This window comes from Tachysurus fulvidraco, chromosome 20 (genome assembly GCF_022655615.1).
Source record: "Tachysurus fulvidraco isolate hzauxx_2018 chromosome 20, HZAU_PFXX_2.0, whole genome shotgun sequence".
Classification (NCBI taxonomy): Eukaryota; Metazoa; Chordata; class Actinopteri; order Siluriformes; family Bagridae; genus Tachysurus; species Tachysurus fulvidraco.
Genome location: NC_062537.1, coordinates 9,212,001 through 9,233,677, shown reverse-complemented (window position 1 = coordinate 9,233,677; position 21,677 = coordinate 9,212,001). Strand labels below are relative to the sequence as shown.

At 36.7% G+C, this 21,677-nt stretch overlaps 1 protein-coding gene across 1 annotated transcript; it reads right to left on the bottom strand.

Annotated features, from left to right (window-relative positions):
- Positions 1 to 4,424: 4,424 nt before the first annotated feature.
- mtnr1bb (melatonin receptor 1Bb) lies at positions 4,425 to 18,338 on the bottom strand. The gene is made up of 2 exons (XM_027171883.2): positions 18,119 to 18,338; positions 4,425 to 5,955 (listed from the first exon to the last, which is right to left on the bottom strand). Exons 1-2 carry the CDS (start codon positions 18,303 to 18,305, stop codon positions 5,111 to 5,113), a joined length of 1,032 nt encoding a protein of 343 aa, XP_027027684.2. The 5' UTR covers positions 18,306 to 18,338; the 3' UTR covers positions 4,425 to 5,110.
- Between the last annotated feature and the right edge of the window lie 3,339 nt (positions 18,339 to 21,677).

Here is a 21,677-nt window from a genome sequence, read left to right as displayed (position 1 = left end):
GATATTTAAAAACAGTAACAATTCATTCGTTTGTATTCCTTCTAAGTTTGGTCACCAGCGCTTTAAGACAGTAGATCACTTTTTTTTTCAAAGGCTCCACTTCGCATTAATTTTCTGACTTCATTGAACAAATTGTTCTGTGTCCAGAAAAAACTCTCCAGTTTTTACACCTCTTTAAAAACTTAGAGATGTGTCCTTTAAAAACTTAGAGATGTGTGAAGCTAATTTGGACCAGTTCTTTTTCATCTGGTTATAAAAACTGTGACAAACTAGATCAGTTGTGCAATCATCGCTCTCTACTTCCACCTCTGACTCACTTTTTTTGCTTGTTTATTGCCTTTACTTTTAGTCTAATGTTACAAAACAGTTCTGCTTCCATTTCATTATCAATATCCTCATTATCTCCTGGGATGCAGGATAAAATAGACTCAAATGCAGGATAGCTAAAATAAACAGGGTTTATTAACTAAAAAACACAAAACAGGACAAGACAACAGCAGACAAGACTAGGACAACAACAACAACAGAGGATTCCGTGCTGCTTAACGCTGCTCGACTAAATACTAATCACAATTGGATACATGAGGAACAGGTGTGCAGAGGCAGGGAGGAAGAGACATGGACAGGGCTGACACATGAACACAAAACATAAACAAATGCACATGGCCAAAGTCCTGACATCTTCAAAATTAGCATCAATGCTGCCAGCCATCTGGAAGTCACAACAGGGTCCAGTATGAATGAGGCAGGAGCTACAGAGAGCTCACCCTCCCCAGAAACACTGTTGCCTGTCAGCTCAGTCCGCTCAGCGTTCCTGTCTTTCACCCCTCCATATTTAATTTGCCTGGGCATGCTTGGACCAAGTGCCCAGTTTTTCCACAATTAAAGGATTTCATACCAGCATCTGTTGTGACAAAACAACATAGTCAAAGCCTTCTACCCAAAATTTCATAATTGTCTCATTTTTCAGGAAGGTAGGAACGTCTGACAGTATGATCTTTTTTAGCTGGAATACTGTATGAGTGAATCGTTTATCACTAATTTAACAATTAATAATACAAACAATCATCATGCCATGCAAGCTTGCAGATAAAGAGAGAGAGAGAGAGAGAGAGAGAGAGAGAGAGAGAGAGAGAGAGAGATAAAGAGAGAGAGAGAGAGAGAGAGAGAGAGAGAGAGAGAGAGAGAGAGAGAGATTAAAGAGAGAGTAAATGAAGGATTTAATAATTTTTTGTTCCTGTCTTTTTGTGCAGCTTTAAAGTTGTAGTTGAAATAAAAATTTTGCTGAAAACTTGCCAGCCCCCATCATCTTGCCACTGTAGTCTGTTGTCAATTAGGGATCTGTAATTCTACTCCTAAAAACACTATCCAAATAAAAAACATCATTTAACAGTGTCCTGTATTTTCCTAATTACCAACATAATTCCAGGTTTTTTATTATGGTAAATGCATAACTATAAGTTAACTTTAAAGGGGAAACCAATCAGACATTCAGCGACATTGGAATATGTCTATTTGGTATAAAATACCCAATACATTTTAACTTAATCAATGTCTGTGGTATTTAGACCACATTCTGCAGCAAAGAACAACAGATATTTAAATGTTTTTAAAGGTATGCCTTATAGACTGTGTATCCACATATGTTATTTTCTTATTGATTACATTCACAGCTTTTTATGCACCTCATTGTAATGGACTTCAAATGCATATTATATATTTTTATTATATATATATTGTGTGTGTGTGTGTGTGTGTGTGTGTGTGTGTGTGTGTGTGTGTGTGTGTGTGTGTGTGTGTGTGTGTGTGTGTGGTTAAATAGGCTTGTGTCAGGAAGAAGGGGAGAGGAAAGATAGAAAAGAAGACCAAGTGGTGGAGGTCAGACATGAACCTGGGACAGGCTTTGGGTGGTCAGAAAGAGCTTCCAGATGACTGGTAAACTACAGCAGAAGTGATAAGGGAGACAGGAAGTCTTTCGATGCTTGTAACTGAGGAGAGATTAAAGAAAAAGGCAGCAGTAAAATATGACTGCTAATTAATCTATTATTAATGGTTGTGGAAGTAGGGAGGATGTACATGAAATTTCCCACCTGTTTTCTGAATGCTGGTTTACTAGTTGGTACAAATGACAAATGATTTGACAAATGACAAATGATATCTGCTGTATTCTGTCACCTGAGATTATTTGCTTGTTTATAAATTTTGGTGAGGACCACATTTGATATTACATTGATATTTAGCCCCTGATAAATGAAAAGGAAACGTCTTTATAATACAGTCCCTGACAAAAGTCTTGTCGCTTGTGTACAAATTGACCTGAAGTGCCGCTGAAATATATTTCGAATCAAGATTTTTTTTTTTTACAAGAAATGGCTCATTTTAATCCCAACAGCTTTTGTAATAATGTTTCAGTGCAAAACGAAACTGTCAAAAAGTATTCTAATATTCACAGCTTGGTAAAGCCCATTGAGTCAAGACATAAGACATAAGTCTTTTCGCCTTGTCATATGAGCTTCATCTGTGACTAATAATGGATCAATTAGGTCTCAGGTGTGTATAAAAAGAACCCCAGTACACTAGACCTTCACATCAACTGCAACTAGACCTCTGCAAACATGCGTAAGATTCACCCTGTGACTGAAGTTTTGATTATCAAGAGGCTGAGGACCAGATCCACTGCTGATGTGGCAGACACCTTCAATGTGTCTCAGTGTCAAGTACAGAGGATAAAAAAAGATTTGAAGAGACTGGAGACGTTTTGGACAAGGCCAAGTCAGGTAGACCCCGCAAGACAACTGCTCGAGAAGACCGTTTGTTGGCTCAAAAATCCAAGGCCAGCCCATTTTGCACTGCAGCAGAGCTCCACGAGACCTGGTCACCTGAAGTCCCTGTGTCAACCAGAACAGTTTGTCGGATTCTGTCTCGAAATGGCCTCCATGGTCGAATCAGTGTCCAGAAGCCAGCACTAAATAAAAGACAATTGACATTTGCCAAGGCCCACAGCCTGCTAAAAGGATGGATGCTGGAAAAGTGGCAGAAGGTAGATTTTTCAGAAGAATCTTCTGTTGAATTACACCACAGTCGCCACAAATATTGCAGGAGACCTACTGGAGCCTGCATGGATCCGAGATTCATTCAGAAAACAGTGAAGTTTGGTGGCGGAAAAATCATGGTCTGGGGTTACATCCATTATGGGGGTGTGCAAGAGATCTGCAGGGTGGAAGGCAACATCAATAGTCTAAAATACCAAGAAATCTTAGCTACCTCTTATATTCCCAACCATAAAAGAGGCCAAATTCTGCAGCAGGATGGTGCTCCATCACATACTTCCATCGAGACATCAAAGTTCCTCAAGGCAAAGAAGATCAAGATGCTCCAGGATTTGCCAGCCCAGTCACCAGACATGAACATCATTGAGCATATGTGGGGTAGGATGAAAGAGGAAGCATGGAAGACAAAACCAAAGAATATTGATGACCTCTGAGAGGCATGCAAGACTGCTTTCTTTGCTATTCCTGATGACTTCATCAACAAATTGTATGAATCCTTGCCAAATATTAAATTTGGATCTCACAGCACCACTACTTAATTTGCCCACATATTTTTTGTATTTGCAGTAAATTTGTTCAATTTCTGTATAGGCGACAAAACTTTTGTCTTGCCAAAATCTGACCGTTCTGTCTTGATTAAATGATAAATCTTTTTTCAGTGAAACTAATTTATTTCAGTGCATTAAACATCATTTGGGAGGGTTTTAGCTTTTCATATGAGCTATTTCTAATACCAACTGATTCATTAAAAGTCAGGTTAATAGCAGGTGTTTCTACAAAATAGATAAGCGACAAGACTTTTGTCAGGGACTGTAGACAGCTGTGATTCTTTAGTTTTCTAAACCACTGAATAGTGAACAGACTGGATCCATCCATTTCTCCAATCTTCAAGAACTGTTTGATTGGTGTGTGTGTGTGTGTGTGTGTGTGTGTGTGTGTGTGTGTGTGTGTGTGTGTGTGTGTGTGTGTGTGTGTGTGTGAGAGAGAGAGAGAGAGAGAGAGAGAGAGAAGAGAGCAGTAGTGTCTGTATATAGAAAAACAAAAAGGAAACCCATACACTTTGCATAATCCTGTGTGAATCTGCAGCCATAAGGTTTAGACACATCTCATTCTTTTCTTCTAATCCTTGGCCCAACCCCTTCATCAACACTGAGACCAGCTGCATAGGCAGCATTTCTTTCTTTTGAATCCTTTCTTTATTGAGGTCACCCATAAAGCATCATGTTTGTGCACAGTACAGGTTTTAAATCTCAGGCTAAATTCAATATTACATTCTCAGACAGAGTACAATAACAAGTACATATTGTCAATACATTCTATACATTTCCTGAATGTGAAAATTTTTCTATCACTTTTATATGTTTTTGCCGTGGGCTTATTTTTCACAAACTGTTAAAGCAATTACGTGATACTGCCATGCATATTTTCTTCTGGAAAATAAATGATCAATTATTTTAATGTATGGATGATAAGAGATGAACAAAAAAATAGATTGGAAGAGCCTCCTCTTCCTACATGGTAAAGGCCAATACTGGTCTTAGCTAAATCATTAGGAGGAGATTAAATGCTGTGCTTTATTCAGCTTTTCTAGTCCTTTGACAGATTTAGTGATACACACATATCAATCTACAAACGTTTTAGCATTTTTTTGTTAAAAAAAGTTCTCCACAATTTCAAATGTTATATTCAAGGACAGATGTTGAACATAGGAGAATTGCAAATGAAACCATACGTGAAACATTCACAAATGTGTGCCAAAACATCTTTAATAAATGCATGAGTTAAAATTATTTGATGTCACCAGCAGAAATTATGTTAAAGCAAACTTTGTAGAATATATATAGTTGCAGCAAAAATGCTAAAAGAAATAGAATGCTTTAAAATCGATAAACTTTCCAGAGTGACAAAAAGAAGACAAGCACCCTGAGCTGTGTAAAAAGATATTTTCACAAATGGCAAGTAATGACATAATCATTGACATATACGGCTTGAAGTAAGCATTTCACTAATCTTCATTACCCATTTGAGGCAAGAGGGAAAATTGATTGTCTGTGTCTTTTTCACATAATGTTAATGACTGGTGAGGGTTTGCTTCGCATGCCTTCTGTGACAGCTCTGGATGTCTCTGATACAAATCGCCGTGGCATCCACACAGATGTTACAATACGCTTGTACTCCTTACGAAAATTCCGGTTGAGAAGCCCATAGATGATGGCGTTGAGGCAGCTGTTGAAGTAGGCCATAAAGTAGCTGACCACAAATAGCCATTCAGGGATGCGAGGGGCCATTACTTCTGGGTCGATGGCCACCAGCAGGCCAATAAGATTCAGTGGTGCCCAACAGATAGCAAACAGCACAAACACCACAAACATGGTGACAAAGTTTCTGAGGTCACTGGGTCGCACCGTGCTATGCTCTGTCTTCTTCACTTTGCGCCGGACCTGAATGACCAGCACCCAGATGCGGAGGTAGCAAAAGGTCACCACCGCAATGGGTATAAGGAAATGCACCACAACCACTACCACTGTGTATGAGCTGCTGACTGTCTGTGTGAATGTGCATGAGTAGACCCTGGGGTCATAGCTCAACGAGCCTACAAAGAAGTTGGGGAGGATGGCCAGCAGAGTCAGCATCCAGATGAGTGCCACCAGTAGCAATGTGTTACGGAAGCTGTACAGGCGCCCATAGGCAAAGCTGTGGCAAATGTAGCAATAACGGTTGATAGCAATGCCTGTAATGTTAAACACTGAGCCGATTACACTCAGGCCCATTAGGAAACCACTCACTTGGCACTGAGTGTCCCCCAGTGACCATCCATCATGGAACAGTGCATACAAAACCAGTGGATATGGGTAGAAAGCCACCACCAAGTCAGCAAAGGCCAGGCTAACCACAAAAATATTACCTGAAAAAGGATAAGAAAAAAATTATACACTTCTGGGTCACATTTCCTAGGTAAATTTAGCTAATATTACACTAAAGAATTACAGCATGCAATTTACGAAACATCACTTGAATTTAGTTTAAATGGGTGGCAACATAAATGAAATGTAATTAAAATAAATAAAATGTGCTATTGAGCTGTCACCAATTCAAAGTGCTAGAAAACAATAGCAAGGTAATTAGTATAGAAATACAGACAAACACAATTATATTCATGGTTTCTCTGTTTAGTTCTATAAAACAGAAACTGAGCTGAATTAACAGGCAATCATAGAAACAATCATATATCCAAATAATCATATGTATTTTCATTGTGTTTATTATTGTCTCCAATGTATCACCATCAGACCGGCAGATTCACACCCACATAGGCAACCTTGACTGTGCTGGAGAATGATTTTTCTACACAAACTGACCAGACCTTGATCCCTTCTACAGTATACTGCAATCAAGTACAATTATAAATTCACCCACCACCCAGGATTTGGTAAGGCTTCTGTTGTCTGCATACAATGGCTCAAACAGGAACATCTGGAGAACAGTCCATCACTGGAGTGAGGAAGGCATCATCAAGCTCCATAACTGCTTTGACACCACCAATACAGATGTTCTGTCATGCATTTTAATGTGGACATTAAGTGCATGATGGATTTTGACCCTAAAGGTACAGTGAGGTAAATTCCTAACTAAAAGCATTGTTTAATGATTAAAACCTCTTAAGGATCTCGCCCCCTATTGCATGTTTTTCGCCTACATGACCTACCCAACAAAAAGTGGTACAGCTCCCACATACTTTGACACACAGGGGTGAGCCTGGTCTCATTGGAAAGGAGAGATTCTCTAGTTTCAGAAACTAGTTTCAGATTGGCCTTACTGGCACAAAGTTACAGAGGCTAGAATGGAAGGTTTTCATTTCCGCCTGGGTTGTTTACCGGATAAACTGATTAATCTTAATTTTCTGGAACATGTTAGGGACCAAAGGCCTCACAGGTGATGGAGCCATTTGCACAACAAAAGGAGGAGAACAATGGAGCTGTAGGGGTGCTGGTAGGTGTGAGGTCCATGGATTTTACGCAAAATTGCGCAGGTTTAGCAAAACTAGTGGTAATTGTCAGTCAAAGGCGGGTTCCCAAAAATGATGTCATGACATCATTGGCTTCTCAGCCGTCTATCTCTGCCATACAAGCACCGATTGGCTCAATTGAGGGCTTGTTTGATTCGTTAGGACCTGGGCTATAAATATGATGTAGATTTAGAATTGTTGAATACCCCAATGAGAAGTTAGAGCGGCAAAACGAGATGATGGTGCACTACTGTTTCCAGTTTTCAGAACACTAACGGAATATTTGCGGCGCGACCAGAGCGTTTTGGATTAAAAGGCTTACAGATTTCAGTTCCTTGGACCTGTGTGGATTTTTGTGGATTATTTGTTTTGGAATATATTACCCCAGTGAAGAAAGGGACGCGTCTAAAGGTAAGGGAAAAACCGGTCTAGCGCCACCTAGGTCAGTTTTGTCCAAAATTTTTTTCTAATAGTATGAAGGCTGTGAATCATATTATGTTTTGTGTGTGGGCTTAAAAAAATATTGAGAGTATAAACTTTACTAGGTAAATAGGTTTTTTCGTGTTTTTAGAGGATTTGATGCTTTAAAGATGAATTGAAGCTTGTTTCTGGGTCATCCCCTAGTGACCTGGCGACCTGTAAGAGGTTGCAGACATCTCTGCCAAACAGAGATAAAGCATGGTTGCATCCAATTCAGGTGACCCACTTGCCTAGAGAGAGGGAAGATATGAGCTGGTCCATATACTGTATTCCTGCCAAAGGTTTTACAGAGACAGGGTGGTGAAACTACCAGGGCTCCAACCTCAAGAGCATGTGAAAATGACTTTTAGACGGCAAACATAGACTTTCCTTGACATTGTCTAACAAACGTAACATATTCTATGCTCACTTTGAGTCAAGCAATCTCTCTCCTGCTCCTAAACTTACTTCTGACAGCTAGACACTTACTTTGTCCACATTAGATGTGATCAAGGCCTTCAAAAGAGTCAACCCTCATAAAGCACCAGGACGTGAATCCATGGCCATTTCATCAAATAACGTGTCATCCAAATGTCAGAGGTTTTTTTTACACATATCTTTAATTTCTCACTGAGTCAATAAGTGTTTCCTACTTGCTTTAAGGCCAACCTAATTGCATATGTTTAATACTTTCTACCATATTCAGTCCTCTACAATTTGTATACCGGTCAAAGAAAACAATGCATATCATACACACTGCTCTCAGGCACTTAGACAAAAATAAAATATGTATCAGACTGCAATTCACTAATTAACACTAATTCTCCCTGCTAAGCTCATCATCTAGCTTATTGCTTTAGGTCTTTAGGTTCTTTAGGTTGACAACAACCTGTGCATTTACATACTTGACTTTCTGACTGGCAGACCCCAAGGAGGCCCATGGTGACCAGACCATCATACGAATAACTATCTGTGTGCCACTTTAAGTATGTAAATGTACTTAATTACTTACTTTCTTTTTATAGCACATTTACCACTGTGCTACATTATTCTGTAAATGTTAAACCCAACTGCAAATCAATATTATGTTCTATTTGTTCTATTTGTAGTTATTGAAGTTATTTAGTTACTTATGGAAGGTTTTGGTGTTGCATCTGAACCTTCACAAATTCACAGAGACTCATCACAATGCACAGTTTCTCTGGCATATTTCACAACAAATCTAATGCACATAATGTTTACAGATCTCATTCATCTATGTATAGGCGAAGTAGAAAAGTTTTAGTTGTGTAGGTTTTGTAGTCTTATACACTTCAATCTGTGTCAATTTTTTTGATATATACTGTACATATAAGTGTTCATGCTCAGCTCCAGACCTACTCCAATGTCCACATGCACAGGTACAAAATAACAGAAATATAGATTGTTCAAGTAATTGGGACTACAACTGGAAATATACTGTATTTATGCATTAGAATAATTGACAATTAGACCTTACAAAACATAACACAATTTACCAAGAGCTGCCAGATATTCTGGTTGCTGCCAATTTTGCTTCTTATAATATAGACACATTGTTTATAATTTAGACACATAATTGTGTTTTAAAAGCAACAAAACAACATAATCAGAATATGCATTTTTCAAGAATTCTACATTAAAATGTCTCTGATGGGGAAAGATTTTTTGTGCTGTGACGTGTTCAAAATGAATCTGCTGAGATTTTCCACCAGCCACCTGACCTTAATCCAGTCAAGCTGCTACTAAAGTTTTTGTATTTCTTTTATATATATATATATATATATATATATATATATATATATATATATATATATATATATATATATATATATATATATATATAATTTATAGTTCAATTATTTTGTTGTTCAATTGTTATTATTTCAAATATTAATATGTGTGAAAGCCCAACATTTTAAAAAGACAGGTGCATGTACAGTAGTTATGGATTACTATTTGAATACTACAAGTATACAGAAACACACCACACAGTTAGGGGACATTACTGCTTAATTGAGAACAGCTAGTAATATTTCACACAGTTTGGGAAAACCACTCATATTTGTTTTGCCTGTCCTGCTTTTTCCACCATACTGAGCCCTGAAGTAAACGACTACTATTCTGCTTCCTGTGATGGATTTTGTTTGAGGTGCACAGGCTGAGAAAAATGTCATGTTGCCATCAGTTCATATTCTTTTTGGCTTTGAAGTTTCAACAATGAAACACAAAAAGCACACTTTCTTGTGAGCAAAAGGACTAATTTGTCTCCATCATACCCGGTGTGAGCAAAGTGAGAGGCAGTGGACTGTAGCCTGCAATCTATTTTACACCAGTCCACTGTACCAACTTCTAAGGCAGTAAAATTGCCTTACTAAGCAATGCCTACAGTATAGTCCAACAAAATTGTTCATTTCAAATGTAGTGCACTGCCTATTTGCATTGCAATATGCTTTAAATAAAAAAAAAGCAGAAAAATAGAAAATGTACAAAATAGAAAATGATCAATAGTATCTTGGGTTAGTTGTTTTATAGATAAAATGCCGAGTGGTAAAACCGATAGGCTGTTCGCCAAATTAAGATTCATCTGCATTACTCGAAGCCTCTAGGCTTTTTAGTGATTCATCTTTGCCTTTGATCATAATCCTTTGATTAAGAGATTTTATATATTTCACAATTAAACTTTGCCCCAAAAGTTTGCCTTCAAAGATTTAATCCAGCACTTAAAAATTTCCACACTCTATTTTTTTGCTGACCAGCATATAAAGAGACAAAAAAAATTACAGAACACTGGTAACAGTGAAAAACAAATGAGTCTATGGAGTGAATGACTCGTATGCATGTGCACACACTCTGAGGTATTGGTCCAGCATGCATTTTCTCATTTGAGATATTACACTTGGAAACCTGGAAGTAATAATGACATCCCTTTACACAAGGCTGCTCGTCATCCTAACAACTTTCCTGCTGTGTGCTATGTGGCTATTGCTGCAACATATACAAGAACCAGCAATACAGATCAACATCAACATTTTGGTGTTTTTTCCATAAAATACTGACAAAATTAAATGCAGAATTGAGGTATGCAGGCAAGTCCTAGAAGTAGTCAGATGTACACATTCTGTCTCTAAGAGCAGTCTATTTTCCAGCTACTAGTCTGATGTAATCAGATATTAGATGTAGTTTATTTCATTACAACACCTAGGCGGTCTTTTTGGGACATGAAGTAATAGAGTATGACTGGCCAAATCCACACAACAGATGAGACATCTGAATTCATGGGTTTGGCCCCTGCAAGCAACCTCAATATACTGACATGTTTGCAAGGGGTCAGACACACTCTTATGAAAATGCCAGTCTTATATGGGTAGGTGAAAAGAATCTGGATTTAGAGCCCAGCAGTTTCTGCAACAGAGTCAATGGAGTGGATATAAAGAAAACAAGTCAGCAAACTGTATGCATTATTTGACAGTGCAGTGTCTACATTGTGGTTCAGAGTAAAAACAGTTCATGTCATGATGTTGTCAAGGTTCAGGAATAGCAGCATGCGTATAAGCTTATCAATCAATTAGTAATGTGCGGGCCAGGCCTATTGAGGGCTCTCAAGGTCTGTCTAAGTCACTAACATCTGGTATGTCACTGACCAGCTGTTTGTATGCTTTATGCCGTGTTTGTATGCTTTATGCACATTTAGGCAGCAAAAGGTTAACCAATTGAGTAAGGGATTGCACATGCATACTTGAATGCAGGTCAAAATGTGTTTGCAATAAAATATTTTTGTTACACAGACAAGAACGTCACATGTGCACAGCAAAGACTTCATTGCACATCCTTGACAGGATTTAAATGCTGACAGCTCAAACCGCCTCCCATGTGTTCTGTAAATGCTCAGTAGAGGAGAGTAGCAGAACTTCAGTCTTTAGTAATAATTGTCATTCTCTACAAAAAGTAGTATCAGGATTTGTGCAATTACTATCTAATCATTACTAATCATCCTCAACCAAAAAGATTTATGAGTGCTGTCCATTATTTTCTGCTTAAGTACAATCAGAAAATTTCATAATTTGAAAGAAAAATTATTTTTAAATATGAATTTCACTGGTTTCAAAGGAAATTGTCTATAAATAAGAGCACTGAGCATCTTCCAATACTGGGGACTTCTGGACACTACTCTTTGCAGACCTTACTTAATATTTTTATGTTTGCTATTGGATGCATTTTTTTAATTGTCCTCTCTTCATTTCATGTACGATATGAAGTTTATTATTAATAATTAAGTTCTCTTAATTCTGGAGAATTATCTCATTACACTATTAGTAACTAGCATAACTTAAATAACCTACATGACTGATTATTGGTATATAATAACAAGCGTTTATTATACATGCTTATGAATTACAGTAATAAAAGCTAATAGAGGACAAAACTAGTTAGGTTAAAAAAAAAAAAGTCAAACTATCAAACCTTACAAACCACTTCCCCAGAATAGTGTTTATCAGGTAAAATACAATTATATTAACTGACAATAAATCAATGTAATTTTTTTTTGGAAAAAAGTATTTAGGAATGCGTTAGTTTCAACATTTTACATTTTATGATTTTATGCTTTTATGACATTCACAATGACCAACTGTCACGATCAGCGCACCTGCCTCGCTTCCCGACCGGCAACGGAATTTTAATCGTTTCTGGACTACACCTCCCAGCATCCATCCCGAAGACTGATTGCTGCGCCACCTGTTTCCTATCAGCCAGCGTGTATAAATACGAACTTGAACGTGACCTCAGTGCGAAGTCTGGACGTGCATTAGCAGTCATCCAGTCTGTCTTAGTTCCGATTTTGACTTAGTTTCTGTGTATTGTTTCTCTGATTGTTTGCTGCCTGCCCTGACCTCCTGCCTACCCTGACCTCCTGCCTGCCCTGACCTCCTGCCTGTCCTTTCGGTTCTGATTTTGCCTGGCCTACGATATCATGTTTGCCGTGTTTGACCCTGCCTGTCTGTTTTCGCGTTTTGAATAAACGCTGCAAATGGATCACCAGCCTTACGACTCCTCGTTACAACAACATTGTCTGATCTGTTCACTGTTAATTTATGATCTTTGTGTAGGCACTGCTTCTTAAACAAACAAGACTTTAGTATTAGAGTTATAATACAGTATAGTATAATCAGAATAGTATTAGAAACAAAGATAACTTTATTTAGTAGAAGAGTATTTGCAGCATATTGTTTACAACATAAAATAGTTGTGTGTATATATGTATGTGTGTGTGTGTGTGTGTATATATATATATATATATATATATATATATATATATATATATATATATATATATATATATATATATATAAACCATCGGCAGGAATTTGAACATTGTAGCATATGTTGGCGGATATCAGAGGCCAAAGATGCACCATGATATAGATAAAGGAATGTTGCTGTGATAAATAACATCAGCTTTACTTTCTTCTGTCTCTCGCCCTACCTTGTAGTCAGCGAAAACTGTGCACATCAAAGGCACCAATCCTGCTATAGCACTCCACTGTACTTAAAGATGTCCCCAGGCCTTGTACTGTATGATGCTTATGAAAGCTCTCTGTTCAAATTATCAAAATGCGTTTAAAGGAGATATAAAAAGGGATTTGGATAAGAAATTGGATTATATTAAATATACTGTTACATATGCAGCGCTGGATCAGATGCATTGGCGTATAAGATTACTATATTCTTCATGGCCGACTATTAGGGAAAAAACACTGCAACTGATAGTCTTTTTATTATTGTTGATGTTGTCTTTATGTATCCGTGTGCATGACACAGATTGGAATATTTCAAAAGAATAAACAAACAAAAAAACTGAAAGAATAATATAGTTTCAATGTAAGGACCCTTTTCTACAAATCACTTTTTTATAAATGATCATTACTATAACATTTTGATGCCATCATAAAGGTTTTCCCGGGTTTTCCCAGGTTAATGTCATTTGTGTAGCCTCATAATATACCATAGGAGAAGAATGTCACCAATATACATATTTAAAGCCCAGGTGTAAATATATACAGTACATAAAAGATGTATATAGGCAACAACAGCTGGCGACTGAGAACAAATTCAATAATAAGAATAATACATATAATAATATGCAATAAAATAATAAAAATAATAATCATTCAAAATAATAATTTCTGCTATTGTTTAAATTGAAAATGTGTATTATTTTATGTTTATTTTAAACAAACATTTTTGCTAATTTTATATATATTGACAGTTTTGAGTGCTTAGAATTAATGCTTAATATCTGTTTTCTTTAATGCTGACCTCTCACATAATGCATGTTAATTATTTATTGAGAGACAAAATTTTTGTACACATGAAATCTCTATAAGCTGTCCACTATGTAAATTAGCTTGACGCACAGAATCTTTTAACTTAAGGTACATATATTAGTCACAACAATCATTTTCAAATTTTCCATAATCCCTTTTGATCCCTTCAGGTTTTAGTGTACTATTCATGTTTCTCTTTCTCTCCCTCTCTCTCTCTCTGTACAGCAGATAATCAGGTCCACATGTTTTTCATTTTGGAATAGGTTTTATGCTGGATGCCCTTCCTGATGAAACCCTCTGATTTTATGTGGGCAATATATATATATAGAGGAGGCCCACTCATCACTCACTCATCTCAGGCGTCTTTGGGCATCAAGGCAGGATACACCCTGGACGGAGTGCCAACCCATTGCAGGGTATATAGGAGGCCGTGTGGGCTTTATCAAATTTATATATTTATGTAAGTCTTATTTTTCCAAGCTTCATGGTTCCTGCCCTGTCAGTGTGCTCAGTGGCAGATCTTCTCCTTGCCCACATTTGATTTTCACACTGTGCCCTGAGACCTATTTGCATCTGCCACAGAGAGAGTATGTGATCAGCCATTAGGCAAGGAAGCCTTTTAGGAAGCTGACACATTATTATCTCAGCATTACATAACATTTCAGTGCTTTTCACATTTACTCACATTACAGTATCAAGTCAAAAAAAATAAAGACATAAACTAGATCATTTTGCATTTATTTTTTATTAACCTTTTGCCTTTTGTTCGTTTAATTATGGATATACGATTCTTATGTCCTCTTTCCCATTCATGATTTTCACATATTTGTGTGTTTTCTCTAAGGGAAAGATGGTGAAAATTGTAGGAATACAGTTTCCTTCCTCGTGGTTAGAGGTGAATGGTTCATACTGTAAAGGGCAGAAACTAGCAGCTGAAAAACTAGTGATCAATCGGATGTAAATTTTGGCAGTTTCCCTCCCTGACCCTAATATTCTGACATGAACAGACAGTAGATAATCTGAAAAGGGATTCATGCCTATCAGAATTATAAGAAAATGAGGCTGATTTTAAAGCTGCATTTTGCAAGTATTCCACAGACCAGTTTTTCATCTGATGCTGCATTAGGAACCCAATAGAATGACCTGCCAAGCCTCTGTCATTTTTCAATTAAGAGCCATACAAATAACATGCAAATGTTTTGGATTACACTCCACTCTGTTTCAAAAATGAGACTGCACTGGGTCTTAACATCAAAGCAGAGAGCTGAAATCATGGTCAGACACACAGACAGTTTTTCTCTGACAAGGTTCTGGAGCCTAATCTCAAACCAGTGCACACATTTCCACCACAAAATCAGTTTTCTTCTGGACCATGACTCACTAATGTCAGAGTTGTGAAAGCAATGCCATCAACATGGCAATAACTCAAGCAAATTGCTGGCAACATTTAATTTTGTTTTGCATTTAAAATTTCAGTCTATAACAGTATATTTGAAAGGTGTGAGCTTCACCATTTTTCTTAAATACATAAAACCATATAAGATAACATTCACATTATAACATGAACTAATTCAAAGCATCAAATTTGGAACTACAGTTGGTGAATTGATCTATTAATACCATATTACCTCAATCTTAATTATGTCTTAATTAATTATGTTACATTTCTCATGTTATATATTAAAAATCTAACTGTCTCAGTAAAAAATTCTTATTAGATAAGATCAGTGCTTTATGTCTTCTTTTATACTAATGTTCACTAGGTGTAAAATCAACCAAATACATGTGAAGAACTTTAGTTTAATGTTCACATCAAACAAGACAATGGGCAAAAATGTGTTCTCGGGAACTTAACCAGTATGGTTGCTGGTACCAGAGGGGCTGGATGTGGTGTATTTTAAAAATATAGTACAGTTATTTTTTTAAAGAGAATGGTCGAAGAGAACGACCAGAATGGGTCGAGCTGAAAGGTAAGCTATGTTAACTCAAACAAGCACTATTTACAACTAAGCTAAGCAGAAAAAATCTCAGTACACACTACATGCCAACACATGAGGCAGATGAGCTACAAAAACAGATCACAGTTTTCCATCCTTTGACAGTCCGGAAGAAACTGTGCCCACTGTAGCTTCATATGACAAGTTGGCAGTTGTAGCAAAATCGATCTTATTATGTATGAATGTTCTGAATGGTAGTAACAAGAAAATGCTATAGGCTAGAATATGCTATAGGCTAAAATATTAAAAAAGGGACTAGGAGTAATGGAAAAGCTGTTACTCTTGCAGTGTAATTGAAATTTTATCAAAATGCTTCCATGGAAACCTCTCTTAAACATCTGAGCTGTGTACTTGTGTGACTTGTGTGACGTGAGTTTCTCTCTGCTTGTGTGAATATGCCAGCATGACAGCACAAGGAGTGAAGTATTGTAGGAACTCAAGAGCATTGGCTAGGTAATCAGTTATCAGGATAGTGAAATGGAATAGAAATGATTCTTCTTATTGATGTACACACAAAGCACACACACTGATATCATTGTTTATAATACCATACTGTTTTGTTATTTGTGGCACTGCGCTGATTCAAGTATTTGAAATAGGTGAATAAAATATAATGTAATGCTAATTTGCTTCATGAAATTTCACTAATAGGCAACGTTGCTGCTCAAAATATTGCACACTTTGTTTGTTTGAGAACCAAAACATGTAAGTGAGCCATTTAGGAGCCTAAAGAGGCAGCTTGTTGGTGAACTGATGCAGACAAACTGACTCACTCAAAACAGCTGGAATCATTAGCTTATTAATTATACATGCATGAAATGTCCCTTATTCATTTACTGAATAAAATATTTTCCTCTCTTTATAGATCTTACAAAATATGTGACCAAATTAGTTTTGAAAAAACTATTATTAAATGTAATTATTATTATTTGTTTGTTCATAGTTTGGTAATATATTTTTTGACATTTTCATTTATCAGCCTTTTTTTTTTTTTTTTTTTTTTTTTTTTTTTTTTTTTTTGCAATTTTGAAATTAAATCTAAAAGAAAAATTACTAGCACATTCATTGTAATCAGCAAAATTAATATCCCTATTAACCAACATAAATGTCCACTTTTGATCATCTTAATACTGCCTTAAATTCTATTTATTCTTCTATACTTTTAATGATATGTACACAGATTGTACTTTCCACTTATGTTCCATTACTCACATAGGTTCTGCAAATAACAGTGACAAATTAAGAGGTTGAGAGCAAAGAATATTACTCATTATTTTACATATTTATTTAAATTTTATGTATATTGTAATACATAAATGCTACCAGTCTGGAATCATAGATTATATATTACAGACATTCAGACAACTGTCTATGGCTGAAATAGCTTTCATTGAAAATTGAATGGTTCTCCCACCTAAATCTAAAAGAAGCGGCCGACAAAATTAGTCTGAATAAAATTCAAAATAGTAAAATGCAAAAACCCTATGTGCATTTAACTGATAGTGTATAATGCCGATAAGTGTTTTCTCTTACACTTGATAGAACACTCACAATAAGTAACGTACTTTGTTAAATTTTAATCATATTAAACGTTGTGCCTTTTATTTCTCAGAATCAGCCTATTCTTAGTTGTGCATTAGGATGCGATACAGCAAAAAAAATAAAAAAAATAAATATATATGTGCCACAGAGCCCAGAACCCCACTGAGAACACACACACACACACACACACACACACACACACACACACACACACACACACACACACACACACACACACACACACACACACACGCGTTTTCCTGCTTGATACACAAAGTACTCAGCAACCGATTGATGATGTTTGTGTATTTCAGAAGTTGTGAAAGATTTTGAGACAACACAAAGCACTAATACTAATGCGCAGGGATATAACAAGACCAAGCCCGGTTCAGTTAACTGGCACGTGCCCTAGTGTGACTGACTCCAAACGTGCGTGCACATTATTTCACTCACACACACACACACACACACACACACACACACACACACACACACACACACACACACACACACACACACACACACACACACAACTTTATTTCAAACACACCGAAGGGTACACATTGTTACACCTTCAATTAAACTTTTGATGAAGATGTGGTTTGACAACGAGTTTCCAAAATACTACACACAGGTCATTTTAAAATGAGAAGAAAGTAATAAAGAGAAGAAAAAATCGGACATGATAGTTGTACACTGTGTGATTATTCTGCTACTCACCCACATTTCTCAGTTTACGATTCCGGAAAACAGAAATGATGACCAGCAAATTCCCCAACACGTCGACTACAGTGGTGAAGATCAGCACGCTGGCCAGCAACGCTATGGCCCAAGCAGGACGTGCGCCGGAGTCCGACACGTGCCCCACTTCCCTGAGGTTCCTGACGTGAGGGACGTTTTCTGACATGCCGGAATAAACTCAAGCGTCTACTCATCCAAACCCAATCCATTCAAAATGACCTGGAATGTCGGAAACCAAACATCTAATCTTAGTAGTTATGCTACTATAATATACTATACTATAATATACTAACTCTTATTGTTGTTAATAAGAAATACAGATTACTGCAATATTTTGGACATGCAGTGGACAAACCAACTTTCATTTAATCTTCATCATTATCTGTTTAGTTTAATCAGTTTCATCTGTCTTTCTGCATCATTTTAAAAAACAACCGGTTAATGACAATTGATAAATTGATTGATAACAGATTAATTCATTACTCATATCCCTGATGTCTCCATTTCCTGCCACACAGTCGAATACACAGCGTGAGCCTTTACGTCCTCTTGGTGCGCTTTGCTCCTCTCCGAATTACTGATTAATAATAAAAGGCGCACCGCTTTTCCAAGAGAAAATCCGACCATGCTGAAATATGATAATTCATGATGAATAAACCAGAGAGAAGATTCAGGCTCTTCGCATAGAGAAGCGCAAAACACAAGCTCGCTCGTGTAGGAGTCTTTATGAACAGCGCGCCCTGATGATACGCTGCTGTTACGCACAGTTACCTCACTTCAGCTTCGAGCGCACAAACCTGATGTAAGGTTTTAACACACACTGAAGGGTGTTGCATGCAATAAGAAGCATGGCTAATTTTTCATTTTGCTATTAATGGGTTTTAAAACGTTATTCATTCAACAGGTATGGTGATTTTAGCTGTGCTGCGACAGTTACTGGTTCAAATACCTTTCTAGAATCCTAAATTTGTATATTATGAACACGTTTTAATTCTTTCATTTAATGTTTACATTAACTTTAGAGAAAAAATGTTTAGAGAAACATGCCTTACCATGATTACCCTTTTCAAAGCGTTTTAATGACACGTTTGGTAATTTATGATATAGTTTCATTCGTTTAAGCTTGCACATTCATCCTTAATCACATGTTTACAAAGATTTTATGGTATGTGCATTTTCATCAGTAAATCAGATTCCAATAATGAATTGCCTGAAATCTTTTTAAAATCTATAATGCAGAATAGAAAAAATGAATTCTCTAAATCATTTCTTACAGCAATTGCAACAATAACAGGACTTCTGACAGACCAGCCCATCTGTTACCAGCGATCACATTTATTCCCATTTTGATGTGAACATTATCTGAAGCTCTTGACCTGTATCTGTGTGATTTTAAGCATTGTGTTAGTGCCACATGATACCTGCATAACTCAGCAGGGACAAAACTGAGCAGTTCAACACTGTTCGTCCCCAGTCTTAAGGCCTTCCACTGAAGCCGAATGCACCAATGTGCACCAATGTGCCTCTTCTAGTGCTAACTTTGTTCCCAATTTTGGAACAATAAGGTGTAATTATAACATTATTAACTATATTAATGTAAATGTGGCACTGAGAACACTGCCCTATGATTGTGCAACATCTGGAAATATGACATCAGTAATCATTGGTATTTGTTTGTAAAATAGTGTTTTTAATAACATTTTCAACTCGGTGGTCAATCAAACAATATGAACTATGTAGAGAAAAGGCACAAATGTGAAAACCAAAACATGATCTGAAAACTACTGTAGGTAGAAAACATCATTAATAATGAGGCTTGGTATTGACAAGTAATAGAAGCAGTACCCTTGGTCGTAGACAAAAAAAAAAATGCTGTATTCAGAACCACTGTTCATGTACTTTAAGAGCCATGCATTGAATCTTGTAATTTATTAATGAATGTCTTCATTAAGTTTGATGAAATAAGTTTTCAAAAAGTTTGAATCGGCTCTAAGAATTCACTGTGTCTTTCAGGTCCTGAAGCAACAAAAACAGCCTCAGACCATCACATAACCACCCCCATATTTTACCTTTGGTATGACGTTCTTTTTCTGAAATGCAGTGTTACTTCTACTCCAGATGTAATGGGACACACACCTTCCAAAAAGTTCAACTTCTTGTCAGTCCACAGAGTTTTCCAAAAGTCTTGGGGATCATCATGTTTTCTGGCAAATCAGAGATAAGACTTTAAGTCTTTTTGCATGCAGCGGTTTTCATCTTGGTACTCTGCCTTGATGGCCAATCTTGCCCAGTCTCTTTCAAATGGTGGAGTCATGATCACTGACCTGAACTGAGGCAAGTGAGATCTGCAGTTCTTTGGATGGTGTTGTGGGGTCTTCTGTGACATCTTAGATAAGTCGTCACTGCGCTCTTGGTGTAATTTTGGTCAGCCGGCCACTCCTGAGAAAGTTCTCCACTGTTCCATGTTTTCACCATTTGTGGATAATGGCTCTCACTGTGGTTCGCTGGAGTCCCAAAGCTTTAGAAATGGCTTTATAACCTTTTCCAGACTGATAGATCTCAATTACTTTCTTTCTTATTTGTTCCTGAATTTCTTTGGACCTCAGCATGATGTTTAGCTTTTGAGGATCTTTTGGTCTACTTCACTTTGTCAGTCAGGTCTTATTTAAGTGAGTTCTTGATTGCAAACAGGTGTGGCAGTAATCAGGCCTGGGTGTGGCTAGAGAAGTTAAACTCAGGTATGATAAACCACAGTTATGTTATGTTTTAACTGGGGGCAAAAACTTTTTCACACAGGGCCATGTGGGTTTGGATTTTGTTTTCCCTTAATAATAAAAACCTTCATATAAAAACATGCGTGTTGTGTTTACATGTGTTATCTTTGACTAGTATTTAAATTTGTTTGATTATCTGAAGCATTGAAGTGTGACATACGTGCAAAAAAATAAAAAGGGTGCCAACACTTTTTTACACCACCATATATCAATTATGCTCATATTGTTTTAAATAATAAAACATTCGCTTTAAAACAAACATAAAAAATAGAACTAAAAGTAATAGTCTACAGCTCATGGCCCGTATGGATTTATAAACCCCTAAACAATGGAGCCCATAGCTTCTTACATCCCAGTACTATTATTTTGCTTAGCTTAGATATTAATTTAGATAGAGATACAATACAATGGGGTATTTTAGCTAAACACCAGAACTTGACTACAGCAAGCCTTGCCCAAATTAACACTGTTTTAATTTAAGAAAATTTTTGTAATCACATTAGGCTTTAGAAAGAAACTGATCATTTATTAATATAAATCATCTAGGACTAGAGGTTCTGGGACATGTTGTTACAGCCTTGCTGCATTTTCAGCCACTATATTCACTGACCGATGATTTATTCATTTAAAATTCAAAGCTATGATCTTAAAACACAGGAAAATGCTGTGAAAACTATGAGACTCTTGTCTAATCTAGTAAAGCAAGGTTAACTGTTACAAATAAAAAAAAAAAGAAGAAATCTTTGTGTAGAATAAAGAGCAAC